At 46.2% G+C, this 27820-nt stretch overlaps 1 protein-coding gene across 3 annotated transcripts; it reads right to left on the bottom strand.

Moving 5' to 3' along the window:
* Positions 1-259: 259 nt before the first annotated feature.
* LOC146205577 (uncharacterized) lies at positions 260-24997 on the bottom strand. 3 transcript variants are annotated; one of them, XM_084590265.1, is made up of 8 exons: positions 24507-24997; positions 21282-21430; positions 5060-5140; positions 4488-4595; positions 4001-4271; positions 3365-3722; positions 1739-1844; positions 260-397 (listed from the first exon to the last, which is right to left on the bottom strand). In XM_084590265.1, the coding sequence occupies exons 4-7, from the start codon at positions 4585-4587 to the stop codon at positions 1770-1772; spliced, it is 804 nt and encodes a 267-aa protein (XP_084446391.1). In that variant the 5' UTR covers positions 4588-4595; positions 5060-5140; positions 21282-21430; positions 24507-24997; the 3' UTR covers positions 260-397; positions 1739-1769. The 3 variants fall into 3 exon arrangements, 2 of the variants coding, with proteins under 2 accessions (XP_084446391.1, XP_084446392.1); XR_014704207.1 differs by lacking the exons at positions 260-397; positions 1739-1844; positions 3365-3722 and adding an exon at positions 23170-23216 and having other exon boundaries at positions 4135-4595; XM_084590266.1 differs by lacking the exons at positions 260-397; positions 1739-1844; positions 3365-3722; ... (1 more) ...; positions 4488-4595; positions 5060-5140 and adding an exon at positions 23170-23216 and having other exon boundaries at positions 19496-21430.
* Between the last annotated feature and the right edge of the window lie 2823 nt (positions 24998-27820).

Genomic DNA, 27820 nt, shown 5'->3' on the forward strand with positions numbered 1-27820 from the left:
CCAAGGGCACTCTTGGTGAGGTTGAAAATAATTTCTCCTAATAATATGCACACATTTTTACCTGTAGTTAAAGATTGCACTGAGACTCCTTGAGTTTCAAGTTTCTGCAGGCACCTGGCCAGGCCTTCCTTCTTCATGCTCGTGCTATTGGGCACTGCAGCTGACTGCACAAAATTAGTATGAATTAAAGTTTGCCAATTTCCGTATCACAGCATTGCCTTACCTCTCCTATTCTTATCTGTTCGCACTGAAGGATGCGGCCAGTGTGAATGGAAACAACGCTGTACGTGCAGTACTTCGCGCTGCAGCCGGGGGAGTCACAACCCCTGTCTCCTGCGAGGTCCACTTCCATTCCATCCAGCTGGCTGATGGTCTGCACCTGCTGTTCCTGGAAAAGCTGGGACAAAAATAAATGTGCATTTGTGAGCCACTTGTAAGGTTGAACCAAACTGTGTCACTGGTTGCACTACTGCATCTGCGCGTTCCCTCCTCCCCCTCCCCTCTCTCGGCAGGACAAATCTTATAGCTCCTGTTACCCAGCGCTTACATTTCTGATCGTTTAGGGATTAAGCGACTAAACGAGTTCACGTGAGTGATAACTTTTTCTCCCCCCCTTTCCCTTTCCCAATACAGGGTACTCCTTGGCCCTTTTTTTTTCATTTTTCCATCTGTTCCTGACAGTGTGCCTCCTTTCTTCCCCTTCTTCCTTCTTTTATCAACCGCCTATATCTGTTCTCACATGGTTCTTTCCTATCATGCTATGCTATCCAGCCATGGTGTGATCATAATCAGGCACCAAACAGTCTGTTTACTTCCTGTTGGTGCGCGCGTTCTGCGCGTTCTGCGCTTTCCTTCTGTCAGCAGAGCAGAACCACAGCCTGACAAACTACACCACTGTGCACAACTATATGCAGTCCCCTTCTCCTCATTCCCCCCTATTTTTTCGCCTTACTACCGGTCGTTATCTTTCATGAAGGGGCATCGTATATGCAGTCAAACCAGCCTGACAAACTACACCACTGCTACCCCATAAGTTTCAAATAAATCAGGATAAATAAGGAACATCTTTACGATTGTTACAATTGTAAACATGTTCGTTATTTATCCCGATAACTTTTATTTGCAACTCTTATTTGGTGTTTCAGCGAAGGCGAATAAAAAAAATCGTCAGCTAAGATGTTTCATAATGAATTCTGGTGCGGGCCCACGAAAAAACACCATCTTCTAAACTAGTTGAAGCACGTCTTAAAATTAGTATTTCAACCTTTTCAATTTTCTACAGGCTCGCTTATCTAGGCACTCTTCAATACTACATGAAAAAAATAATAGCGTCAGCAGCATATGGTGCTGTTGAATTTGGTGTCTGTGCACCTGAAAAGCGAAACTCGTTAAGCTAATAATCCTGCTTTTAGTTTCACACAGCTAAGGTGTGCACGCATGGCAACTGGGCGATAAATTCTTTCGGGCAAGCGCAAAACGAAAACTTCCAAAGTCACTACCTGGATGATGTGCTCGGGGAGCACGTGAATTCATTTATAAAATTGTGCTTTACACGATAAAGTTGCTGCATACGTCTACAAGTACTGAAGAAGAATTATAAATGACTTCACTTTTTAAAATTTTGGTACACCTTCCCGAAACAGCAGCCAGTCATGCGAAAGGGCATAATCATAATGGCTAGGGTATACATAAAGTGCATGTTTTTCCGAGGGACATGCCCCGCAGATTGCCTACATACAAGGCTAACGCAGGTGCAGTTGCGGCTTCTGTCAGGAGATGGCCACGCCACTGGAACAGGTGTGTTGTCGCGACATGCCAGCCATCGTCGCAGTGAACCAGGATGGCTGCATAACACATCACGCATTCGAAAGCGTATACTGTCTCCCACAATGCTGAGAGTTGTCTACTGGGAAATGTGTGAGAACGAGGTCGACGTTGTGCGGGACGATGAGGTGCACAGGTAATTCAGAAATATCTCTTTGCGACTTAGACGCTGTTATGCTTCACTTAATCCACTTTTTTTTTTTTTTTAAAGAGTGTACCGGTACACCGCGTACAGGATAATCACTCACTGGATTTGGCGAACGCTCGGAAGGAGGAACAGGGTCGTACTGCTAGCTTGTGTTGTCTCCCAAATCCGGCGTGAATTTCCCTCAGACAGCTATGTCGGATTTCGTTACCCTGCCCTATAAACATCAATGCCGATACACTGGCATGCTGACAAGAGATATGATGTGTACATTTCCCGTCACTGTAAATAAAAGCCCACTTATTACCTATAGGATTGTCGTCTCATGAATTCAACTCTGTGATGCAGTTGGCCTCATGGAGACATGAACCAGCACTGATTTAATGGTAAAAACAGCTGTAAGATATGACATTGGCCATGACAATATGTGCACTTTGTGCATTACGTATTGTTAGGTGATCAAGCTGTGAAGCAATTATTTTTAATTGGTAAGCTCCCAGCCAATATTTTTCCTCTTTTGGAAACTCTCTCCCTTCCCTCAGTGTCTTCAGTGTTTCTGCTGGGTCTGTACTGTACTAGTGCTACTTTCTTCTTGCCTAATAGTTTTCTATTTTATAAAGATGCTACACTGACTATGATTGCAGTTTGCCTTCGGGCCATGGTTTGTGTGTCCAACCACGCCTGGATAGGCTTGCAGAACTCAAATCAAATTTGGGAACCTGACCCTTTCTCTTTAACTCAACGTTTACTATATGCTGCAGCAGTAACTGGCAAAGGCCTGCCCAGTTTGTAGCAGATAAAGTTTACTGGTTGACCATTGTTCCACTTTCGTGCTTGACACATATATGCATTGCATCTTGCAACAGAAGCATTACCCAATGTTTGTCACCTTCATGCTTCTGGTTATCCTTCCTTTAAATCCTTTGCAACGATCAATATATTGCCAATATGCCTTTCTTCTCATACACTGTCAACTTGATTACTCACCGCTAGTTCAGATGTGCCATCACCCATTGTATTTTGGTGATTTCTGTCCCATTGTTTGTCTCTGCCATGCAATTCTTGAAGGCATTCCACATTTAGATCAACATGCTGGCCAGTTTAGGCTGCATTGTGTGGAGATATAAGCATTCATATAAAGCTAACATATTAATTTAAATGTATATGCATGTAAACCGGCAGTTCTAAAAAAGCACTTAAGGCTCTTGTAAAGGCATGAAAAGTTAAACATGATAACTGCACTAATACATGCATGCCTCAGAGACACCATGATGAAATACCATGCACTGCTAGAAGAAGCATGAGATCAAATGCAAGTGTCAATCTAATTTGCTCTGCTTACACTGGTAGCTGCTTTCAACCCAAATGTGATAAGAAAACAAAAGGGGTATTTACTTTTCTCACAGTAGGTAGCAGGTACCCTCTCTGGTAGTCGTAGAAAGCCGTTTCACTGACCACCTGAACATTGATGAACTTGAGGGCACGTAGAAATGGAGCCACTGTGCAACCAGAGAACAGAATGGCTGCTGCCAGCAACACATTCCCAGCTGGCTTGTCACCAAGTGATGGCTGACTTTGCCATGTCATGGGGTGATCGGGACAGCCACTTGTGACTTGGGGCATTGATCCCGTCACACTGAATTCGCTGTTGCAATGGTGTTTGCATGTGCAGCAAGAGGCAAGTAGCTCTCTCAAGTTGCTCTCAAACACCAAGAACTTTCGTTGCTTGTATGGAGGCTCCTCTGTGTAATCACTACAAAAATATATTGTTCATGAGTGTAAGTACTGCCTTTAGCTTGGTTATGATGCTTGTGTTGCTTTTTTCATATTCTTACTAGTGATTTCCACATGCAAACAATATATATGCATACTTTGCCAGTCAGGTCTTCCATAGTGAGCTTATCGGAGCATTGTAGCTTTGAGACTTTTGTTTTTGCAAAAAATAGAGAAATTTGATGTGCCTCAGCTCTGGTGTACAAACCTGCTAAAAGCAATTTCTAGAAGAAATATAATACTCTGCAATTCATGTACCTCAGAATGCTGAGATCAAAGGATTCATGGTAGGTGATATCACGTTCAGTTGTTGACGCCTCCATTTCTTCTGTCTCCGTTTCTTCCACCTCCATTTCTTCCTCAGACTGCACAGGGGTTGTTGATCTACCAGGTGGTTTGAAGCTGTTAGGTAGTAGTATAGGGTCAAGTAATAGCCCAGCATCCTGTGTTGTTGGCTGTACAGCAAGACTGGCCTCAGTCTGTGTTGATACTGAAACCTGTATCTTGGCACCAAAGTGTACCTGCATGCCTACAAGTGTTTAAAAGTTAATAGCATAAAAGAGTAATGTTTGTTCCGTAACTTTCCATTGGTATCTGCATAATTGCTGGTTTTTCTCAAAAAGCATTTTTTTTTTATTTGACAAAGAGCAAGTAGCCACAGTGTGAATTTTTAGACGTGAATGAAGGCATTCATCTTATTTTTAGACTTAGCTTTATGACAAGCACAAAGGAAAGACAAGCTTACCAACACTCCTATCATTGAGGCTTGTGTCCCAACAGTGAGCAACTCTCGAACAGTTTGTGTGGCTGCAGCACTTGTCACAGGATGACAGCTGCACTGGCATTTCCGAGCCTAAAAAGCATACACCATTGTGATGTATGCAATATTTTTCCACGATTTGCAAAAATACATATTTTACTGTCAAAAAATGATCACAGATGGGCAGGCTTTCCACAACACTTTTAAGTAACTGCACCTGTTGCTGGAGTACTTAGTGCACCCTCTTTGGGCACTTCAATGAGAACTATCTGCTCAATTCTGTTGCAGACCAGGGGAAATTCCTCTGAAGGAAGGCTTTGAGAGAGAGGGGTCTTGACTACTGTCACTCACCAAAGAGCTCAATTATTCTAAGTTTGTGCTTCGGCTGCGAGTGTATGAACCAAAAAAATATTGTACGCTACACCATGCTGCGTTCTGGATAAGAACTATAGGTGGCATATACCTCTCACACTAGCAGCTCAGTGCCATGCATCTAAATCTATAATAACAACCTTGGTGATAATGCTTGTGTAATGATCCAGGTAAGCACAACTTACAAAAAACGAGACTCCAGATGACTCGCCACTAGGCGCAGTTGCTGAAATTGCTTAGCTGTGCAACACCTGTGGCATATGGACCTGCGGTTAAAGTCATGAAATGAACTGATCTGTTTACTGAATGTCAGTAATCAAAGTACATTGTACAGCTGTGTTCTTTCATACACAAAACCAGCAACAAACAATGTGCATAACTCACAGGTAAAATAGAAAAGTTGCCACTACAAGCCAGACATTTGCTGGCTGCTTTGTGCCTGGTCTATGGCACGTGGCATGGCTGCAATAATATCAACTATGTATCCACCTCTAGTGTGATGTACTTGTTTCAAAGTTATGTGCACTAGATTATAAGACTTGCCCCAAAAGCTTTCATGGTATACTGTACTATTTGTTTTTTTCAAATGCTATACATATGCTGTACCATTTCGCTCCTATGCACCCAACTTCAGAATCTAATATTCCTCTTGCAGACTGCATTTTTTTTTTTTTTCAGTCTTTCATTTGACTTTCTTCTGCACCGTCCTGTTGTGTCTTTTTCTTTTCAAAGCAGACTATCATGTCAGGGCTTTTTGCTTCCTGGGAGAAAAGTCTCTTTGTATCAAAACATGCATAAAATAATGAGAGTAAAAACAAGCCTGTGCAGCAGGCTTTGCACTAGTGTTTCTTGCATTTCACTCCAACTGCCTGTATTCACTTAGATAGCTTGTGATTGGTAGACTAATGGGCTACTGGTAATGTAAATGAAAATGAGGGTGCTGCTTCGAAAAGAAACATTTATTAAATCAACATCCCAACCTAGCTGAGGCTCACCTTCATCACAACTGAAAGGATAATATACAAAGCATAGGCAAGCCCAGAGTTGGCTCTGCATTACGAGGAACGACGTTTCACTGCAAAGCCCCCCCCCCCTCTCCCTTCTACGGCTACAACACAGCGCAAACATGAGGATTTGTTATCACATTTATTTTGACATGATGCAATTGAAAAAAGAAATAGTGAGCACTTAAAAGTAAAACAAGCTTCGCCATAGACACAGAATAAAAAGTATGCGACGACGCACTTTCATAACGGTTCCTTGCAGGGTGGCAAGTGCACAGTTCTTGTAATGCAACATTACGTGCCCTCAGCCATGAGTATAAAAAAAAAGCTTGCATGGCCATGAACTTCCACGTTTACAACTGACAATGCAAGTCCGACAGTAAAGGTATGGGGTTGACTTGGCACCCCTTTGAGAAAATTAGGGGGAGGCAACCCCCTGCTCCCTTTCCCCCCTTTTCCTGTGCGCACGCCGATGGTACGAAGGGTGGAAAAGAAATTAGACAAATGGGAGGGGGATAGAGGAGGAAAGAGGATGAGCAGCAGTGAAGTACAATGAATATGTGAACAAATAACATGTAGCATCGACTACAATCGGTGAAAAAGCAATAGAAAAGGGAGGCGGTGAGTGAAGAGGGAGAAAGCAGCACGCTGCAAGCAGGAGCTGCGTGACCTTCCCTGCACATGTGGGGAAGGCTGGAATTCTTTGGGGTTCATGGTTATCTTCTCTGGGAGGCGGCAGGAAGTTTAGCTAGAAAGAAGCAAACTTTGGCCTTGACAGCTGGTGTGACTGGTAAGTGTCGGAGACGGAGTTTGCCTGACGTCTTTTGAGGATGGAATTTAGGAAGTCTAAACTCTCTCGTCTAAAGCGCCACTGCGTTTATATGGGTGCATTGCTGTGTGGGGTCGACTAGTTATAGCGCGACTGTAAAAAATAGCAAAATCCCATCGGAAGCTCAGCACTTGTTTATTTCAAGCACTGTAATTCACAGTGACCATAACAAATCCCGCTTATGCATGCCACAATGCCGAGCAAGACCACCCGAGTTGAAAAAAAAAAATCACACTATATTGTCCCAGGTAGCAGAGCAATGGTACCTTTTTGTTTCGGTGGAACGTTATTTGGATGTTGTTAATTTCCTTTTTTCTTCTATTGCTTTAGCAATGTTACACATAAAGGTTGGTGTAATGTTTTGAAAACATTTACACAATATAAATCTAATATGTGCAACATATGTATAGCATTCGTGAAAATGTAGAGCAATCAATTGCATGAGCACGTAGGGCCACCACTCATGATGGTACACAGCTTGCGCACTTTGCAAAGACCACAATACATTACAACTCCATAATACAGCCCAACTCCAACACTCACCTCTGAACAAATATCAGAGTCAACGTTTTATATCCATTGCAATGGGTGTTCCATGAGTGATAGTGGCGAATGAATAAGGAAAAATTTATAGCAAAATATTACGGCTGTGCTTTCATTCTACGGTGGGAATCATCTCAACACTCTAGGTGAGAAGTGTTATTGAAGAAACATGGCTGCTGGAAAAAAATGACAAAAGTGCTCGGACTTAGTGTTAAATATATATGCAATGCTGCTTATATTTAGTGATTGTGTTGTGTTGGGTTTTATGGCGCATAAGCAACTAAGGCTATCATGCGCCAAGAGCAAGGTTAATGTATGTTTTGGTTGCAAAAGAGGCAATGGATATGTTAAATCTATAGTTTGTTTAAAAAGTTTCCTTCTTCTAGGAAACTGAGAACAGATGCTAGGTTTTGTTGCGTCCGGATGGCGGCTTCAAAGGGACATCTGGCCAAGTGCCTTTCGAAAAGGCCACAGGGAACGACTTCCTGTGCCACGCATTCTCTTCGGTCCTTGTTTCGACGTGTATCGGGAATTTATGACTGTCTGCGCCTTCTCCGCCCAAAAAGAGAAACACACAGAGCAGTTGGCGCCGATCTTACAAGAACTGCGTTTACGCGGTGCTGTCTAACTGCTCGGTTTTCGTCACTTCGCGCCGCGGCCGAGACGCGACTCCGGGGCCATTTGCCGCGAAGCGGAGCGGACGGAGCCGGCGGCGCAGCCCCTTCCAAGGGTTTCGGATACCACCTCCAAGGAGCGGCCGCTTCCGCCGCGGTCATAAATTTTAACCCGCGCCAAGCTGCCCTTTGACCCTGGGCGTTCCTCTGGACTCTCTCCCGCAGTTACGTGATGTGACGTGCGTTCCTAGGGACTCTGTGTGGGGACCTGGGGAACTTTTTCGGTAGATATACCGAGCTCCATCGTATGCGAGCTCTCTCTCACTGTGAACCTGGAACATGTAGCCTCTTGTATAAAGTCTCTTTCTCTTCTCTACTCAACTGAGCCTCTCGCTTCTTCGAGCACGGCACCGACACCGGAGGAGCCGATGGCGTCGCTAACCAAGTCGCAACAGTGGATGGCAGTTCGGTGGGATGAGCCGGCGTCAACTATCCTGGTGCGGTGAGTGCCGCGTGTTTGTCTCTCGATTCGCCAGATTGTCTAGCGCAGGGAGTCGTTAGTCGAGTTTGGTGAAATTTAATTATTGCAGAAAATTTTGTTGCCACAGGCCAAGAATTGGGTGGTTTGAGCACAAAATTTATCAGGGAGCAAACGACGCAGAGTGCAAAGTCAGGATGGACAAGCTTAAAGTCCGAGACCTTCTTGAAATCTGCCAGGAGTTGGGCATATCAGTTGGCCCAACAAAGCGCAAAAAGCCAATTCTAGAGCTAATGCGGGCAGAGGAGGTGACTGAGGAAGAAGCCGACGAGGCTTGGGAAACAGTTCTAGAGAGAAAAAAACTAGAAGAGAAGGAGCTGGAGAGAAAAAAGGAAGCAGAACAAAGAGAGCATGAATTACAGCTGAAGAAACTCGAGATAGAGGCACTTCGTATTTCCACGGGGCGCTCTGTTTCTTCAGGTGGTCAGTCCAAAATGAAGGACCTTCTGCAGCCGTTTAGGGTGGGCGAGGACATAGCACTTTTTCTCGTTAACTTTGAACGCACATGCGAAAAGGTCGGCTTCGAAAGGGACGAATGGCCACAAAAGCTGTTGACTGTACTTCCATGCGAGGCTTCCGTGGTAGTCGCACGCCTTAGCAACGACGAGGCTAAAGACTACGATAAAGTTAAAGCGGCACTGTTGCGGAAATACCGTCTGTCGACTGAGGCCTTTCGGCAGCGTTTTAGAAACGCGAGGAAGGGTACAGAATCTCATCAGGAGTTTGCGTATGAGATCAGAGCTAATATGACAGAATGGCTAAAGAGCGCAGGCGCATATAAAGATCACGACAAAGTGGTCGAGTGCATTGGCCTAGAACAATTCTATCGAGGAATCTCGGAGGAAGTTAGATTCTGGGTGCAGGATAGAATGACGGAACTAAGTTTGGATAAAGCAGCCGAACTGGCTGAAGAATACAACATTCGCCGAAATGTACGCCCGAAATTGGCAAAACAGGAAAAAAGCGACAGAACGGACTTTGTTCCACGCAGGCTCGAAGGAAGGAGATTTCCTCCTCCGAAAAACCTTGAAAAAGCTCCTCCACAGGCACTGGGGAGCGGAACGGAGGGCCAGGCAAAATCGACGAATCCAGCGGAAAGGTCAAAGTCACCTGATGACAACGCAAGAGCATTCGAGGCGCGCAGGCCAGTTGTATGTTATAACTGCAAGGAACGGGGCCACTTGGCTAGAAGCTGCAAAAAGAAAGTCGCTTTTGCAAGCATTGCAGATTCTGATGAGAATATGAGGCTTTTACAGCCGTACATGCAGGAGCTGCTTGTTAATGGCAAGAAATGCAGAGTGTTGAGAGATTCTGCGGCCACCATGGATGTGGCGCATCCGCGTTGTGTTTCTCCGGAACATTTTACCGGAGAATGCGCATGGATCCGGCAGGTAGTAGAAGAGCAGAGTGTCTGCCTGCCACTGGCTAAGGTGGTCATAGAAGGCCCGTTCGGGAAAGTATGCACAGATGCGGCGATTTCTCCCAGCCTACCTGATCATTTCCCCTATCTGTTTTCAAATAAATCTGAGCAGATACTGAAGGAACGGGGTCAGTCGTTCTCTAATAGCATAGCTTGCATGGCGTTAACCCGTTCGAGGGCTCGCGAACTCTCCGGAAAGCTCGGAAGCACACCACCAAAAGAAGCGCCAGTAAATGCGACAGCTGAGCCCAACGCTGTTCCGCCGGTTGTTCAGCCCCGCGCTCCAGACGATGAGAGTCAAGGGGAGGGCACTGAAAGCACAGAGGCGCCTGCTGAGGAAAACCCGGGCGCAGGCTCAGTATTGTCACCTGCGTCCGACAGCTGGAAGCAGCTCGCTCTGCTCGACAAGGTAACACTTGTTGCCGAGCAGAAAGGAGATGTTTCATTGAGCGCCCTGCTAGAGAGTGTCAAACAAGGCGCCCCCAGAAAGAACATTTCGTTCTATGAAAAAGATGATCTAATGTACCGCCGATACTCTGACAGTAGAGGTAGAGTATACGACCAATTGTTGGTCCCGCGGAAGTATCGCAAGCAGATTCTAGACCTGGCACATAGCAACGCTTGGGCCGGCCACTTGGGCATACGAAAAACTAAAGCAAGGTTAGTACAAGAGTACTACTGGCCCGGGTGCTGGAAAGAGGTAGAGGACTATGTTCGCTCGTGTGACACATGCCAAAGAATTGGGAAGTCCACTGACAAGTGGAAGGCACCGATGAAATTGGTTCCGATAATTACTGAGCCATTCCGGCGGCTAGTTATTGATATCGTTGGACCGCTACCAATGTCGGAATCAGGTTGCCGCTACGTCTTGACCGCGCTGTGCGTAGCCACTAAATTTCCAGAAGCGATCCCCTTGAAAGAGCTAACTGCTGCATGCGTCGTGGATGCTTTGCTGGCTATTTTCTCGCGGATCGGATTCCCAGCAGAGATCCAAAGTGACAACGGAAGCGTGTTCACTAGTTGTCTCACGACGACGTTCTTTGAGCGATGTGGAATCAAGGTCGTGCATAGCTCGGTTCACCATCCGCAGTCGAATCCGGTTGAACGAATGCACTCCGTTTTGAAGAGAATTTTAAGGGCTCTTTGTTTTGAAGAAAAACGTGATTGGGAAAGTTGCATTCCTGCGGCAATGTTTGCCCTCAGATCGGCTCCTCACGAGAGCACAGGTTTCAGTCCGGCAGAGCTTGTGTACGGGCGTAACTTGAGGGGTCCGCTACGATTGTTGCGAGAATCGTGGGAGGGTCAAGGCGAGAATCCTGACGTAGTCTCTTACGTGTTGCAATTGCTGGAACGCCTGGGAAAGACCCGAGAGATAGTGGAAAGCAATATGAAAGCGGCGCAGAGGCTTGCCAAGGCACGCTATGATGGGATGGCTCGCAGGCGAAGTTTCAAAGAGGGCGATGAAGTCATGTTGCTATGCCTTTCGAAAAAGACAAAGCTCGATGTTCAATGGGAAGGGCCAGCCAAAGTGGTGTCCAAGCTTTCTGACACCAATTATGAGGTGAAGCTTGGAAGAAAACAATCTAGAGTGTACCACTGTAACCTCATGAAGCCTTACATTCAGCGAGAGGCGGTGGTGAATCTGGCACTTAACCTCCCAGAGGAGGAAACCCCTGAGATTCCACCTGTCATGACGGGAACCACTGCGGCAGACAGTGTCCTGCTGGCAAAAATCGAGGCAGAGCCCGGTTTAAGCGAAAGTCAAAAGAGCGACTTAGAACAAGTAGTCCAGGATTTCTCTCTCGTCTTCTCAGACAGACCAGGCAAAACAAACTTGGTAGAACATGATATCGAGTTGACAGATGATAAGCCGATTCGATGCAAGGCGTACCGGGTTTCTCCCAAGCAGAGGGAAATTATGGAGGCTGAAATTCGCCGGATGTGTGAATTAGGGGTGATAATTCCAACCGAAAGCGATTTCACGTCGCCATTGATTTTAGTTGAAGTCCCTGGCAAAGATCCAAGACCTTGCATAGATTACCGGCGTTTAAATTCGGTAACGGTCGATCAGACGTACCCTATACCGAACATCGAAGAGAGGGTTGAAACAGTATCCCAGGCTAAGTATATTTCAACCTTAGACCTTGTTCGCGGATACTGGCAGGTTCCGCTTACTGAGCGTGCCAGTCGCTACGCGGCTTTTATTTCCCCATTAGGAACATTCCGACCAGTGATGCTCAGCTTTGGGCTGAAGAATGCCCCTTACTGTTTTTCTCGCCTAATGGACAGGGTTCTACACGGACTGGAGAAGTTCGCTCTTCCTTACCTAGATGATGTAGCGATTTTTTCAAACACGTGGGAGGATCATATAGATCACCTGCGTAAGGTAATGGAGAGGTTGATGGCGGCAGGGCTCACGGTAAGAGCTGAGAAATGTCACTTGGGCTGCGCGGAAGTCACCTACCTGGGGCATAGCGTTGGAAGGGGTAGACGCCGACCATCTGAACTGAAAATAGCTGCCGTGGCAGACTATCGTCGCCCGAAGACTAAGACAGAAATGAGGGCTTTTCTAGGGCTTACTGGTTATTACCAGCATTACGTCAGGCAATATTCCGAGATTGCAAGTCCCTTGACAGATTGTCTGCGAAAAACAGAGCCCGTGATCATTCAGTGGGACGCCAAGAAAGAGGCCGCGTTCGAAAGTTTGAAAAGGGTGTTGAGTCAAAGACCTGTTCTCACAGCGCCCGATTTTTCGAAGCCTTTTGTCATTCAGTGCGATGCCAGCGACCGAGGTTTGGGAGCCGTGCTTTGTCAGACCGACTCGAATGGGCAAGAGCGACCCATTCTGTACATTAGTCGCAAATTGAGCACTAGAGAAGAAGCGTACAGCACATCAGAAAAGGAGTGTGCATGCCTCATTTGGGCTGTACAGAAGCTCGCCTGCTACGTTGCCGGGTCAAAGTTTACTATAGAGACTGACCACTGCCCCTTAACGTGGCTGCAAAGCATATCGTCAAAGAACGGCTGCCTACTTAGGTGGAGTTTAGCTCTTCAGCAGCACAACTTCGAAGTGCGATACAAGAAAGGAAAGCTGCATACCAACGCTGACGGTCTCAGTCGAGCATTCTGAAATCAATTCAACCCCTTTCCTACCTTGTTATGCATCTGTGTAACCGAATGCATTGTATTCATAGACGTTTATGATTTCAGAATGGTATGTACCGCATGCAGTCGAATAAGCGCGCTTTGAGTTTAATGCAGTGCCACTATGTTTAATGCGCACTGGGGAATGTGTGCAGGTTGTCAAAGGGTGTGCGAAACCTCGGGGGCATCGAAGTCACCTTAAATCGAAACAGCTAGATATAGAAGGGAATAATACAACGCTCCTAGTACAGTGAGCTGTCCCCTTCGCCTGCCTGATATGCTCTAGCATTTTAGACATTCATTTAGTCGAATTGCATAATCAGATGGCGTCGTGGTGTAAAGGCGCCCTTGCGGGAGGTCTTCTTTGGGCTTTTACACTTGTCGGGCACTCTGGTTCGTTTTTTTTTTTATAGCATATTAGCAGAAACGATTGTTTTCTTGAAGATCTGGCGTTTCGAGTGGTTTTCACGGGGTGCTTACTGTGCTGGGTGTGTTTGGCAAAGGCAGTCTTGCTGAGCGCGCCAGGCGTACACAAGTTCCAAGCGACGGGTGCCGCTGAGTGCTGAGAGGAGGACACCATGCAGCAGAGAGAACCAGAGATTCGAAGAAAAGCGGAGCCGACCACTCGTTCGAGCCTTCGAGTCAACGCATCAAGTCAGCCGAGCAGCGCCAAACTGCGCGACCTCCTGATGCAGTGTCTGGCGGCAGGGGTGCTGTTGCGTCCGGACGGCGGCTTCAAAGGGACATCTGGCCAAGTGCCTTTCGAAGAGGCCACAGGGAACGACTTCCTGTGCCACGCATTCTCTTCGGTCCTTGTTTCGACGTGTATCGGGAATTTATGACTGTCTGCGCCTTCTCCGCCCAAAAAGAGAAACACACAGAGCAGTTGGCGCCGATCTTACAAGAACTGCGTTTACGCGGTGCTGTCTAACTGCTCGGTTTTCGTCACTTCGCGCCGCGGCCGAGACGCGACTCCGGGGCCATTTGCCGCGAAGCGGAGCGGACGGAGCCGGCGGCGCAGCCCCTTCCAAGGGTTTCGGATACCACCTCCAAGGAGCGGCCGCTTCCGCCGCGGTCATAAATTTTAACCCGCGCCAAGCTGCCCTTTGACCCTGGGCGTTCCTCTGGACTCTCTCCCGCAGTTACGTGATGTGACGTGCGTTCCTAGGGACTCTGTGTGGGGACCTGGGGAACTTTTTCGGTAGATATACCGAGCTCCATCGTATGCGAGCTCTCTCTCACTGTGAACCTGGAACATGTAACCTCTTGTATAAAGTCTCTTTCTCTTCTCCTCTCAACTGAGCCTCTCGCTTCTTCGAGCACGGCACCGACACCGGAGGAGCCGATGGCGTCGCTAACCAAGTCGCAACAGTTTACAAGTGCTCTTTCTCCTAAAAGCAAGGTGGGATGGAATGGGATGGTATGATTGTAAAATATAGTAAAATGTTTTCTCCGTAGTGCCTCAAGTTTTGAGCATGTAATCAGAATGTGGTTTACAGTGAGTATCTCATCGAATTCTTCACAGGTCGGTTTGTTATGTTTCATTAGCAGAAAGTTATGTGTAAGATGTGTATGTCCAATACGAAGACGGCATACTATCACTTCCATAAAACGTTGTTGATGTGTGCTCGATTTCCATTCTCCTAGTACAGGCTTTATGAGGCGCAACTTATTATTTTCTTGGTTGTTCCATCTGGACTGCAATGTTCAGAACATATTGAAAACTTTGTGTGCAACATACATCAACATTAAAATAATGTTTATAATGCAAAATAAAACATAATACAACATTATAATAACATTGAAAAGTCTACAGTAATACAGTAATATGTCTCTCTTTTTAATGTTCTATTAATGTTGTTTTTATGTGCCAAACTTTTTTTGCTACCGTCATTTGCAATACCTTCACAGCCAGGGACTGCACAATGTCGCAACCTCCCGCCGCTCATGTCCCATCAAAGCGACAATTCCACGCTTCTACAGCTGCTCTCGCGAACTCAGACAGTGGGCAGTCGAGTCCAGAGCTGTTCTAACACCTCGCACACGCGATGTCAGAAAATCGCGGGTGAGGTGAACACCAAAGATGTTTAGCGTGCAAACAAAACTTCCGAGTTGCACCGAAGAGCGATGTGTGCCATAGCAGACGAAGCAGACGACGAGTGCTCCCCGCAGCGCATCAGCAAGCAAGCGCGCCAAAACGGAAGTTGCGGCGTGCGGCACTAGGTAAAAAAGTAAAAGCGCAAACACGTCAGTGGTGACGTATCAGTGGGCGAGGCCCGTGGAGGAGGGCCAGCCTTTGCGCGTGATAAAAAGTTGAAAGGAGGAGGAAAGCCGCGATGGCACAGATATTCAAATTTTGATTGCAAATAACTGCTTCCAAATGCTGCATTTCAAAAATTCTTGCTGGAAGATCATCTTACATCGACATTCTATCCCATACTAGGCATAGGGAAACTATCGCTATAGCTGTTTTGAGCCCCTTGAAAGCAGAGAAGGGGTGACACATGGTTTGCTTCAATGCTGAAGACATTTGATTATCAGCTAACCCAGACTCTTCACTTGTTAAGTGATTTGATCGAGTCCAATATTTATTATCAGTTCTTAACATAAGTGATTAGGAAGTTAAATAACACTATTCCCTCGCACATGCCCTCAAACACAGCGAAACTCAAGGCATGATCAGTTACTGTCTGGGCATGCGTCATACTGCATGGCATGAGCAAAAATGGCAACACCCAAGGAGATACATGGCACGCGACATAAATATTCTTCGAAGAATCCCATGGAGTATAGATTGAGACAGATGTCAGTAATCAGCAATATAATTCTGCACACTTGTATTTGCTGTAGTGGGCGGCAAATGTCGCCGTTCGGTTCGTATTACGGCAGGCGTATACCCACATGTTGCGGGGCTTAAAGGGGTCGTAAAAAGAAAATGTAGCTGCCCGGTTGTAATTGTCTTTGCTTCAGTAAGCTTTAGGCATGTCGATTCCTAAATATTTCTGCACAATTTTGAGTCTACATTTAATAACGAGCATTTGAAATCGTAGCCTTTTCTCATTCCCAAAACGACCATGCGAATCTGTAGGCTAGGTTGAGAGTTATTGTCTGCGTCTATTCTCAATGACATCATGTTAAACATTTAGAATTGTACACGTATACACAGTTTTAAACTTCATTAGACCTAAAATAATAGGTTTCTGTTGGATTGCACTAGTTTGCTCGCGCAAATGTGTTCCGTGCATTTATAGCACGTGACTGTGATAGTCTACTCTGTCAGCTGTTCAGGTGGTAATTGCTGCGTCCGGAACCCGCGCTCTTTCATGTTTGTTCATTCCCTTTATACTTCCTACGACTTCTACTGTGCTCAGTCTTCGCCTCTTTTTCCCGACGTTAGGTTCTGGGTTTCGGCGTGTTGTGCGGGTTTGAGTGCTCGTTATGCCAACCGTGTGCGTCGCGAGATTGCAACACGACTTCTCGGAGTGGAAGTAACGTTTGTTTTTACAAGTTTTGGCACACAGTTTGGGTTCATGTGTTTGTACTACTTTCTACTGGAAGTCCGAAATGAACCTCGGCGTCATTCGAAGCCTCGGTATGGAAACAAAGAAAGCTCACCTCAAACGAGACGTTGTACCGAAGCAAAACTGCTGGCCCAGTGCATTGGCAAAAGTGTAGGTGGTCTGAGGCAAGTTCGCGTGATAAAATGATAAAAGTAGCAAAAGTAGTTGAGATCTGTAGCCTTACAGATATGCTTATTTCAGAACTACTCGACTCGCAGAAGCCACCTGTTCTATTTGATTACTTCCTTCCAGACTGCCCTCATAGCAGTAATATGTGCATTTTAGATTTTTTTTTTTTTAATATTTATTGCCTCAGGGCATCAGTAGGGTATGAGGTGAAGGATGAGGAACTGATATGCTCGTTTTCTTCCCATGTCGCCAGCATACATTGTGTCCAAATAATTAAGCCTTAGTTTTAACCACGGCCTATTCTGTGGTATTTCCAATGTTTAGGATGCTGAAGAGGAAGCAGGAATTGATTAGTTTCCTACTTTGAAGTGGGTATAATCGAATGCTTACTGCGACAGCATCAGTGTAGTATTCTTGGAGCTTTGCAAATCTATGGTTACATTGTTTACCAGCAAAACATGCACGGTATGCAGATATGTGCACTAGGACACATAAGATGCAGTGCCAGTATGGGCTGCCCTAGCGTCAACAGCTGCCCTTTAATCCTGTTACATTCTAGCCTGCAGTGAATTCAGCAGCAAAAGATTTAACAATTTAACCATCCCAACTTTATATTTTCAGACTTGACCCCAGCACCGAGGAAGTCCTTCCTCAAGACGAGAGGAAGTTCATTACAGTAGAATCTCGATGATACGATTACGGCTGGTACGAATTTCGGGATACGAATTTTAAGAATGCTTTGAACGGACTACATTCTATAAAATACGTTAAGATTCGGGGTGGTACGAAGAATTTCTGAACCCGCCGCGGTTGATACGAACATGCAAACCAGTTGCGCATGCGAGCAGGCCGGCGTGGCTGGCCTCAAGAGGGTAACATAACTGACACGGCCGCCGCTAACTCCTCTCCCCCTACCCCCGCTGCGAATGATACGAACAAACGTTGTACAAACGCACAAAGCCACCGAGCAGCTCAGCGCAAGAGCTCACAGGGGGAGAGGGTACCCACCGCAGCCGCTGCCTCTCCTCTCCAACCCCCCTCACCCCACTACCCACCCTACCCCCCCTCCCTTTCGTAGCAAACTGACGAGCACTAGACAAGGACGGCCAAGGCGAGGCACGTGCCCAGTCGTTTACGTCACTCATTCGCTGGCAGCTCATTGGTCTATCGAAAAGTCTCGCTGGCTGTTCCCAGGAGGCCTGTGACGCTGGCTGCCCCTGCAGTAGTTCACCTTGGTAGTTCTCCGTTCGCCGCTTCTTTCTGTCATTCGCTGTGACGTGAAGTGCCCAAACGTTAGAAAGACGCAAGCGTTCGCTGCTGCCGAAATTTCACGGAAGCGTAAAGCCTTTTCTTTTAAGGAAAAAGTTGAAGTGCTGAAGAGGGTTGATGAAAACCCTAAGAAGCGTGTCGACTTAGCAAAAGAGCTAGGGTTGGCACCGTCGACGCTCTGCACCATTGTTGGGCAGCGAGATGCCATCTTGAACGTGCAGCACTTCGGTGCGAACGTGAAGCAGGCTAAAACAGTAACCCATGCCAAGCTGGAAGAGGTTGTGCTGACTTGGTTCCGCGAAGTGACAGCGGCTGGCGCCAGTGGATGGCAAGGTGCTACGTGAAAAAGCTGACACCGTCGCGCTTTCGCTTGGAATTGAAAATTTCCAAGCGTCTGGGGGATGGCTGCACCAGTTTAAGGAGCGGCATGGACTTGTCTACCGGGTCGTCTCAGGTGAAGGAAAGAAAGTGGACCAGTCAGCTGTAGATGAGTGGCTGAACACGCTGCCGGCGCTGATTTCGGAGTACGCGCCACGCGACATATTTAATGCCGATGAGGCGGGCCTCTTTTTCAACCTTCAACCGGAAAGAAGTTTGTGTGTAAAAGGCCAGGCATGCCAGGGCGGCCAGAAAAGCAAGGAGAGAGTAACAGTACTCTCGGGACTTCGTTACCGCGGACGACGTCGCGACCTGTGGGCTGAGGTCTATTGAAGATTTGGTCAACGAAGCGAATGATTGCGAAAATGAGCCTGACAGCGATGGTGACGCTGACGACGAGTGTGATCAGCCGCCGTCAACGGCAGATACTCTTCACGCTTTGGACGTTCTGCGCCACATCGTGCCAGCTACGTGAGCGACGAAACCGCGGCACGGTTTTATGCCTTTCAGGCGGAGCTTGTCCGCGACATCAACAGCAAAAAAGTGCAGACAAGCATTACGGACTTTTTCGCCGCAAGTAGTTCGCCATAACAAAGTTTGGTTCATTTTCAATTCATTCTCATGTGGAAGTTGACTTGTTTTGGATCATACAAATTCGGGATGATATGAATATTTTGTGTGCTCCCTTGGAATTCGATCATAGAGATTCTACTGTACCAGCGTTTCGGTGGCGTATTCAATGAGCAGGCCAATTAACTCAATATCATGCAGGTTCTAGTGCAGATTTTCCACGCAAACTATGAGTGTGTATGATCATGAACAAAGGAGGCTTCATTATACATGCCTTTTCAGCGCATTGTTTTATGACTGGTTAATGTCTGGTACGTTTCAAAGAATAAGGCTCATGCATGTCTGCAGGTATGCATGTCTACTTAATAGCAGATTATGTTGGCTTGCTTCTGAATGAGATTGCAAAATGCTGCAAGCAGTGACCACCTTTCAAAGCAGCTTTTGCAGCAAACCTTTCGATTTTTCTTTTCCGCATGAGCCACTCCTTTCCGAGGCCGTGTATAGGTGAACGTGGCAACTAGAAAGTCTAGGTTTGTTAGTGTCACAAGAACCACCACTCTGTAGTACCTTTGAGCATTGTCTAATGTTACCAAATGAGTGTTAAAGAGAGACATGTTGCTTTCAAAATAATTTATTGGTTGGCCGCGGGTTCATCTGTGCATTAAAAATTTTTAGGCTAGAAAGCAGTTGACGTGAAGCAAGACATCTTTTATTCATGCTTCCTCACTGTCTTCCTCCCTCCTAAATATACAAATGGGTATATACAGCGTCACAGTCATTATGTATTGAGGTCAAGGCTCAATAAAAAAAATTTTTAAAAAGCACCCGAGAAAGGTATAGGTAGGGATTGAGTACACAAAATTCATTCTAAGTGAGCCTATGTCTTTAGATTCCAAGGGAAGGCAAGTATAACAGGCGGCAGCAGAAACTCAGGCAGGTGAGGCTAGGAAGTTTGTGGGGATCCGATGGATGTAGCTGACAGAGGATCGGGTTATTTGAATAGATATGGGAGAGGCATCTATACAAACAGGTATATATACAGCTGCGCAATTATGATGTATTTGCGGTCAGTGCTAAAAAAACAAAGATTCACCCGTCAAGGGTATAGGTGGGGATTGAGTACACAAAATTCATTCTAAGGGAGCCTATATGTCTCGTAGATTCCAAGGGAAAGTAAGCGTAGCACGAGGCAGCAGAAACTCAGGCAGGCAGCTGAGATAAGAAAGTTTGCAGGGATCAGATGGATGCAGCTGATGGAGGATCGGGTTATTTGGATGAATATGGGAGAGGCATCTGTACAAACAGATATATACAGCTGCACAATTATGATGTATTTGTGGTTAGTGCTAAAAAAAATAATTCCACCCGTCAAAGGTATAGGTGGGGATTGAGTACACAAAATTCATTCTAAGTCAGCCTATATATGTCTTGTAGATTCCAAGGGTAGGCAAGTGTAGCAGGGGGCGACAGAAACTTGGGCAGGTAGATGAGATAAGGAAGTTTGCGGGGATCAGATAAATGCAGCTGAGAGAGGATCGGGTAATTTGGATGGATATGGGAGAGGCATCTATACAAACAGGTATATACAGCTGCGCAACTATGATGTATTTGTGGTTAACACTAAAAAAAAACTAATTCCACCAGTCAAAGGTATAGGTGGGGATTTAGTGCACAAAATTCATTCTAAGCGAGCCTATATATGTCTTGTAGATTCCAAGGGAAGGCAAGTGTAGCAGGGGGTGGCAGAAACTCAGGCAGGCAGATGAAATTAGGAAGTTTGCGGGAATCATGCACCTGGCACAGGATCGAGTTATTCAGATGAATACGTGAGAGGCATTTGCCCAGCAATGGGTGTAGTCAGGCTAGTGATATCAACAAGACTAATAACTGGATGAGTTTGTACTGACCCATCTTAAAACCAGCCAGAAGACAAAACACATGAGAAGAGAGGAGCACAAGACAAAGCTTGACTAACAACTGAAATGTTATTGAAGGAAAGAGACAAAAGAAGATTCACACAGAAATGCACGTGCACGAAAACCCCAAAGCAGTGAAAGCATGAAAAGCAGAAAGGGTGGAAAATAACCAAAACCAAAAGTCACCATTGTGCTACTGAATCATCTAAAAAAGCAAATTCCTTATGGTCAAGGACCACCTGTTACAAAAGGGAAGCCACAGATCCAAATCCAAAAGCACACTATATTGCAAAAGCTAAGGACGTGTGTGTGGCTAAGCAGTCGGTCAACAAACAGTATTTTGGGGTCTTTTCTACATGCGCATTTCTGTGCAAGTCTTCTTTTGCCTCTATCCTTTAGTAAAATTTCAGTTGTTAGTCCAGCTGTCTTGCAGTTCTCTCTTCTCATGTCTTCTGGCTTGTGTCACAATGAATAAGAGGATGACTCTACAAACCTTGTGGAAACTGGAAACCAGTGTAACTGTCAGATGGAAACCTTTCCCTTATTTGGCTTGCAGCACAAACAGGGAGGACTTTACACTGATGTCTGCCGCATCCCCACAGCCAGTGTGCAAGCTGGCTCTAGCTGATGTAGCAGTGCCTCCTGTTGACAAGAGAAAAAGCAATATTCACTTTTCAGCATAGCAAAACGAAAAGGCGGTTTGGGTCTTTTACAAATCTGAAAGTTATTCATGTTGCCAGCATCTGTACAATTAATTCCCATCTAACAGGTTGCAAGCTGTATAGTGCAACTTTCTCTGTCTATTCATTCTTCCTGGAAGTATGGCAAACTTTGAATTCTGCTGCAGGTGATTGAGAGAGAATGAGACCCACCAAATATTAGAGCAGCAGTGCAATCACAATTTGCTATTGCAGCAAAATAATGCCTAAGGCAATGCAGCTTTCGACTGACAAAACCTGGTAGTTGTCTTACATCCTGTATACTAGGGTTGTTGCCGATGTCAATGTGCACGCTGATATCATCCGCATAGCACGAAGATGTTAAGCATGCAACTTATGCATTAAGCAGCTGTGCGCATAGAGTCGTTTTATTTGAAGGAGCCATAAACAACAAGTCCACTTCTGTCAACACTGACTTGATAAGACAGTATAACCAGCACATAAAGAGGCAGCAGTGAAACTTTGGCTTTGGTGCCAAATTTCTGCAAGTGCCACAAAACTACTCTATGACATATTCTTTTTGTCAACTTCATTTGCTAACTGTAAAATGTTCAACACTTACTCAAGCTGTGGAAGTTTCGGTGTACTGGCCTTTGGAAAAATGTCTTTTTTTTTTTTAATTCCCATATTTCAGCACATGTAAGATGTCAGTATCAAACCAAACTAGAAAATAAAGCTTTGAGTGCTGGTATGGTGATAGGAGCCTTGCGCTGCCCAGGGGGCGCCGCAAAAACGGTGCTAAAAAGCACCCCCTAGGCATCTGCTGGGTAGTACAAATCGCCGGCGTCTGCATTCGAATGCATGGAGTCAGTATGGATCCACCGTTTTATATTCTATTATGTATGAATTACAACGAAATTAAGGCACTGAAAATTCATCTAGGGCTGTCATGATGTAAAAAAAAAAGGCAATAAATAATCCAACGTCCGGCATTATACAACATGCAGCAATTGGAGGCGAAGTCTCGGCGCGCTGCCAGTCCATATAGCCAGGCGAGAGTCGTGCGAATTCGTGGAGCTCTATGAAAGCTTTACACGCAGCTGAGCTGAAGTAAATACACGAAACCGAAACACGGATATAGGCAGCGTAAACAACCCCTCTGAGGCACAAAAAGTCCTTTCGATGGGCACCTTGAGCCGGCAGTGCATAGGCCGCTGGGGTTTGCGTTCAATGCATGCATGTGAGTTTGTAAGTTGATTCTAAGCTGGTTTTTGCCTTTTACGCACCATTTAGCTGATAAGTCACACTCGTAATGTTTGGAAATACAATCCACGTACTGGAAAGTCCCACAGAAAGCTTAAGCTGGGACTACAGAAACGTTCGAATTACACCGTGGCAGGCACTTGTGTTCATCGTTAGGAGCAGATATCAGAAGGCACGCTGACCTCGTTTCACTGCTCAACGGCTAATAGCCTTTGATTTATGTGCTTGCAGCTCTCGAGCTCGAGCTTTTGCCTGTTGGGGGCAGTGGTGACTTTGCATATTAGAATTAAGCGCTCTATCAGATCAAGAAGGCGCGGTGCATGACCGAAATGCTATTGTCGGCTGCTTAGTAATTATAAATATGCCCCAAATGACGTCTATTACTGTTTTCTCTTGAAAGTGAATGGCTGCTTTCATCAAGATAGCAAACGTTTTAAGTAAAATCTAATTTGTCCTCACCTTTTGTTGCTTGACATACGCACGTGCAGTTATTACTCACACAGCTCCTGAAAACAGTGGCATAACGGACGGTTTCACTCTCGATCACACATAAACATATAGCTGTACTCTATATATAAATTTCAGCTCTGCTCTGAGCCGGCGGAGCGGGCAACTTAGAGCGAACGGCATTTCTATAACCAGTGCATACATGCCCGTACCAATCGCATCGTAGCCCCGTTCCGTGCGGCTTGAAAGAAAGCAGTAGAGTTGAACGAGGAAATTGTTAATTTGTCCGTGGCACCCTACGATGCAAGCAAATATAGCAGCAGTGGCGATGTTTCGGGACAGATGGTACACGGCAAGATCAATGCCGCATGCTTTGAACATTTCGCCGGAAGGCAGCCGCAGCGCTTCTATTTTCTTTTTTTTAATGTTAGGCCACTGCTGGTTCACAATGATACGTGACGACTCTTTTCCTGCTCACGAAGCGGCAATAAGAAGCACGAATCGACCTAGAAAGCCTGCAAGATACGCTTTGCAGCATAGGCAGAGCCACCGTTGTACTACCCAGTTAGGCTTTTCTTGTCCGCCGCGAGGCGGCGCCACCCTACTCAAAACTCCAGTGCAAGGTCCCTATTGTTCTGGCAGCGAGTGGGTTAGTGATCGTCTGCAGAAGCCAGTCCTGCTCTGTTTTTTTCTTCTGTGTCGTTTTTAGTGCATTTTCCCACGGCTTCTGCAGGGGACAGACTACTGCGCTACATGCAATTTCACTTAGCACAGACTCCTCCAAAATGAGACTGTTTTTGTACTTATTTACTGTATTTCTTGTGGCCTACCTTATGTATTCCTGTTTTGAAGCGCTGCATTTGTTGAAAGTTATACCTGGCTAATAAAACAAGCAAATTTGTCTGGACAGCGGGTTTTTTTTTTTTTTTTTCCATTACTTCACATCAATGTGCAGCAAGTTCACACTATCAGATGATGCGTGTTTTCTCGTTTACTCGAGCATGGAATTAAGCAAACCAGTAATCTGCACGGTGAAACGTCGTGCTCATGCGCATCTTCTACGAAAACAAGAAAAATATGAAAGCCAGCGACGTTGTGTTCGCGCTAACGTGGCGCAATGTCGACTCGACACTGGAACACAGCGCAAAAACATCAGCGTTTCTTTTTTCCTTTCGCATTTTCCTAAGAGACAGTGTAGATGATCTCAAGTAGGTAACGTTAAAGGGAAAGCTTTCTTTTATTAGCACTGCATTCCGCAATAGATTTCATTACAGCGTTTCTTGCTCGAGAAAATTTAAAACAGGCGATCGCTTGTTCAAGCTATATCGCCTTTCGCTCAAGGTTCTTACCTTGTGTTCTCGACGAGCAGTCCATGATCAAGAAGCATTTGGAGTAAATGCGGATGATCTGTAATGCACCCAGACGACTGCTTCAACTACGTAGTCGCCGCCGGGATCTCGCCAGAAGTTCTCAAGAGCAGTCGGCATCGGCACGCACCGCCCGCAGCTGCACTTGTTCGAAAGCTTCGGTTAGCGATTGCGCACTCTCGCAACGGTCGAACGTAGGTTAGGCTGCAAGACTCGGACATAACCGAGACGGCTGGGATCAGGAGGCTGGCGGTCGGGGCTTCTGCAAGCCGGAATTGTGCCGCGGTTACCACGGCTTCTCGACACAAGTGTTACTGTACTGGTCGCAGTCTCCATCTTCGCCGACCTCGCACCCCAAAAGCTGCGTCGGCGTAAGTACAGAACACTGTAGCGTAAGGCTCAAAGCCCAATATCTAACCATGTTTCTAACTGTAGCGACGCAGCGACGCTAGAAACTATGCTTGAACGTAGGGGCACGTCGGCCATATTAAAAAACACTATGTGAGAGTAGAGTAGGGCACAATTAAAACCTCTATAAATGCACCGAGCTCGGTCAACTTTAGCTCAGCAGGTTCCGGCAACCGGAGCTTTTCATTGGCTTAGCGCTATAACGTTTATGTTGAGTTGAGGAGGACGCACGCTAAGAAACCGAAATTCTGTTTTTGTCGCTATTAAATCAGCGCGGGCGGTGAAACAAATCGAGGTATATTATATGATGAAGGATAAGGATTCCATTCACACAAGCCGTGCAAAATTCCCGGAAAACGTTTCACGACCCCCTTTAATATACACGCACCGTGGCACCAGTAAACTGCTGAAGGAATGAATGAAGACTTTATTTCCACCGAAAAGGAGCCCTTCATCTCCCGCCCCCGGCACGCAGGCCGGAGAGCGGGCCAGGAGGGCTCCGCAGGCTGAGGTCAGGTGAGGTTACAAGCACTCTTCACGGCCCTGGTGCCGTGAAGAGTGATCCCACCGAGCGGAGATCCCACCGTTCGCGTGCCGCTGAACAGCAACACTTGCTGTTGGGCTAGTTCGTTCAAATCCATATTTGGGAACACAGCGCGGAACAGTACGCACACAAGAGAACGAAGGTAGACAGGACGTCGGAGCGCTCCGTCCTGTCTACCTTCGTTCTCTTATGTTGCGTCCTGTTCCGCGCTGTGTTCCCAAATAGGGATCTCCGCTCCGCAGCCAAACCTCCCAGGCTTCTCTACTATCAATGTTAATGCCGGCGCCTGGGGAATCGGCGCATTGCCATATTATATGATATAGCGTGCCTTTTTGGCCGCAATTTTTACATTTAGAATCTTCTTCCTCCCCGGCCTGTGTTAAGAAAACCCAGACAGGGCAGATGTAGTTATCGGCTTGTAATCGCCAGATGCGTGCTTCATTGTTAGTGAGAGACCGATCTGGGGGGGAGGGTATACTTTTCGATCTAGTTTGTAAGATTCTGTGATCTCATTGTATGTGATAGCGCAATCTTTAATTCCCTTGCATTCGGTCTGTTCTATCGCTGCCCGGTGGTAGAGATCTCGGGCCAGCAGGTGCGCAGCTTCGTTGCCAGGGGCAGACTCGTGTGCTGGTATCCATATGATGGATATGGTTCTAGTAATGGGATTTGTGAGAAGAACCTTTTTGGCCTCCTCTGAGATCCGTCCTGCTGCCACGCATAAAAATACGTCACGCTACGTCAACATAAACGAAGTAAAATAAAAAATGTGCGCAACAGCAAGTAAGCTATTCAAAATACTAATTTGTAACTTAAAATTTTGGCTGAAAAAAGGTTACTGTTTATTTTATTCGTAATTTTAACTTATGTAGGTATCGGCGGTGTCGGCGTTTGGCCGTTTGGCGCGTTGGTCGCGCCGCTCGCGCTAACGCGCGATTTCAGTCGAAGCGTTTCGCGTAGTATATCAAATCCTCCTCGCTAATCCAGAGATTCGTGAGGAGGATTTGAGGAATCCGCGCTTGATTGCTACATCAAGCGAGGAGTTTGGACGCGCTTGACTGTGACGTACAGTTACAGAGGACGCTTTTCTCGTGTAGTGCAATTTCTAGCTTCGCTCTGGGCTTCGGGTTCGGCTGTGCATTGTGCGCTTCGCTCGAATCAAGGAAATTTGGCTCCCCGTGGGCTGCTTATCTCGTTGTTTTGTCGAAGGTATTCCGCCTTCAAATACGAAAGACCTTCAGTTGCTGCAGTGTTCTGTTCCATAGCTCTAAGGCTGTACATTATGGCACTGCATTTATTACCTCCGAATTCCTTTTTGCGGTCAGCTAGGCTACGCGTCCTTAATTAATAATGCTGTTTTTAATGTATCTGATAGAGACAGGAAATACAGGTTGTATGGCCGGTTAATATCGCTTGTCAGAAAGGAACTGCAGGCAGCAACAGCTGGTGAATATTCGAGGTTGCTTTGGTTGCCTTTGGTTAGTTTGTGGGGTTTAACGTCCCAAAGCAACTCAGGCCATGAGAGATGCCGTTGTGGAGGACTCCGGAAATTTCGACCACCTGGGGTTCTTTAACGTGCACTGACATCGCACAGCACACGGGCGCCTTGCTTTCCGCCTCCATCGAAAAGCGGCCGCCGAGGACGGGATTCGATCCTAAGACCTTGTGAACAGTAGTCGAGCGCCGCCCCGGCGGGGTTGGTTGCCTTTAAGTACTTATATGAAGCTATATATGTATGAGCGCGAACTGGGTTTGCATTATGGCTCAGCAGTGCAGCTGGTCAATCTGTAGGTCAGCAAAAACGGTACATAATGCAAACTCCTGTTTTTGGAAGGTGCAGTTGTACTGAGTATGCCCTGTATCTGAATTAACTCAGCAGTTTTCGCGGAGCCTCCCCGCCCATACTTCTATAGTTGCCATCTTTCAGAGATTTGTTCAAGTCAGTGCAGTGGCATCGTCTTTTGACTTGTTATTATGTGAAAGTTGCGATATGGGCAGTATGGTATGATTTTCATCGAGACACTGGCCCAGTCAAGAAAAAAAAAATTATTTCCAATTAAAGTTTGCAGTTGCAAAATTTCTAAATACGCTTTTGGAACAGACTCGAAGCTCCAATTTGAATAAATTGAACATTCCAATTAGGCAATTCAGCTAAGGCTTCCAGTTTTAATGCTTACTTTGCTGGCACTGGGACCTGAAATGGCAGCTCCAAGTGGACGACAGGCAAGCATGCATTCATATGACACACAAACCATAAGAACACTATATATACCCGAAGAGTTGACACAATCTTTTCTTTGTTGGGGCTTATATACCTCGCACATCGGACCTTCCTCTTGCATTC

Source organism: Amblyomma maculatum, chromosome 1, assembly GCF_055883805.1.
Source record: "Amblyomma maculatum isolate TAMU_Amacu chromosome 1, ASM5588380v1, whole genome shotgun sequence".
Classification (NCBI taxonomy): domain Eukaryota; kingdom Metazoa; phylum Arthropoda; class Arachnida; order Ixodida; family Ixodidae; genus Amblyomma; species Amblyomma maculatum.

Bases quoted from the DNA above. Each gene is read 5' to 3' on its own strand.
- LOC146205577 (XM_084590265.1), bottom strand. From the start codon at position 4,587: ATGCCAGTGCAGCTGTCATCCTGTGACAAGTGCTGCAGCCACACAAAC. The intron at 4,272-4,487 runs GTAAGCTTGTCT...AAACACTTGTAG, and splicing joins CCTCAATGATAGGAGTGTTG to GCATGCAGGTACACTTTGGT. The intron at 1,845-3,364 runs GTAAATACCCCT...TGTGTTATGCAG, and splicing joins TGCTACCTACTGTGAGAAAA to CCATCCTGGTTCACTGCGAC.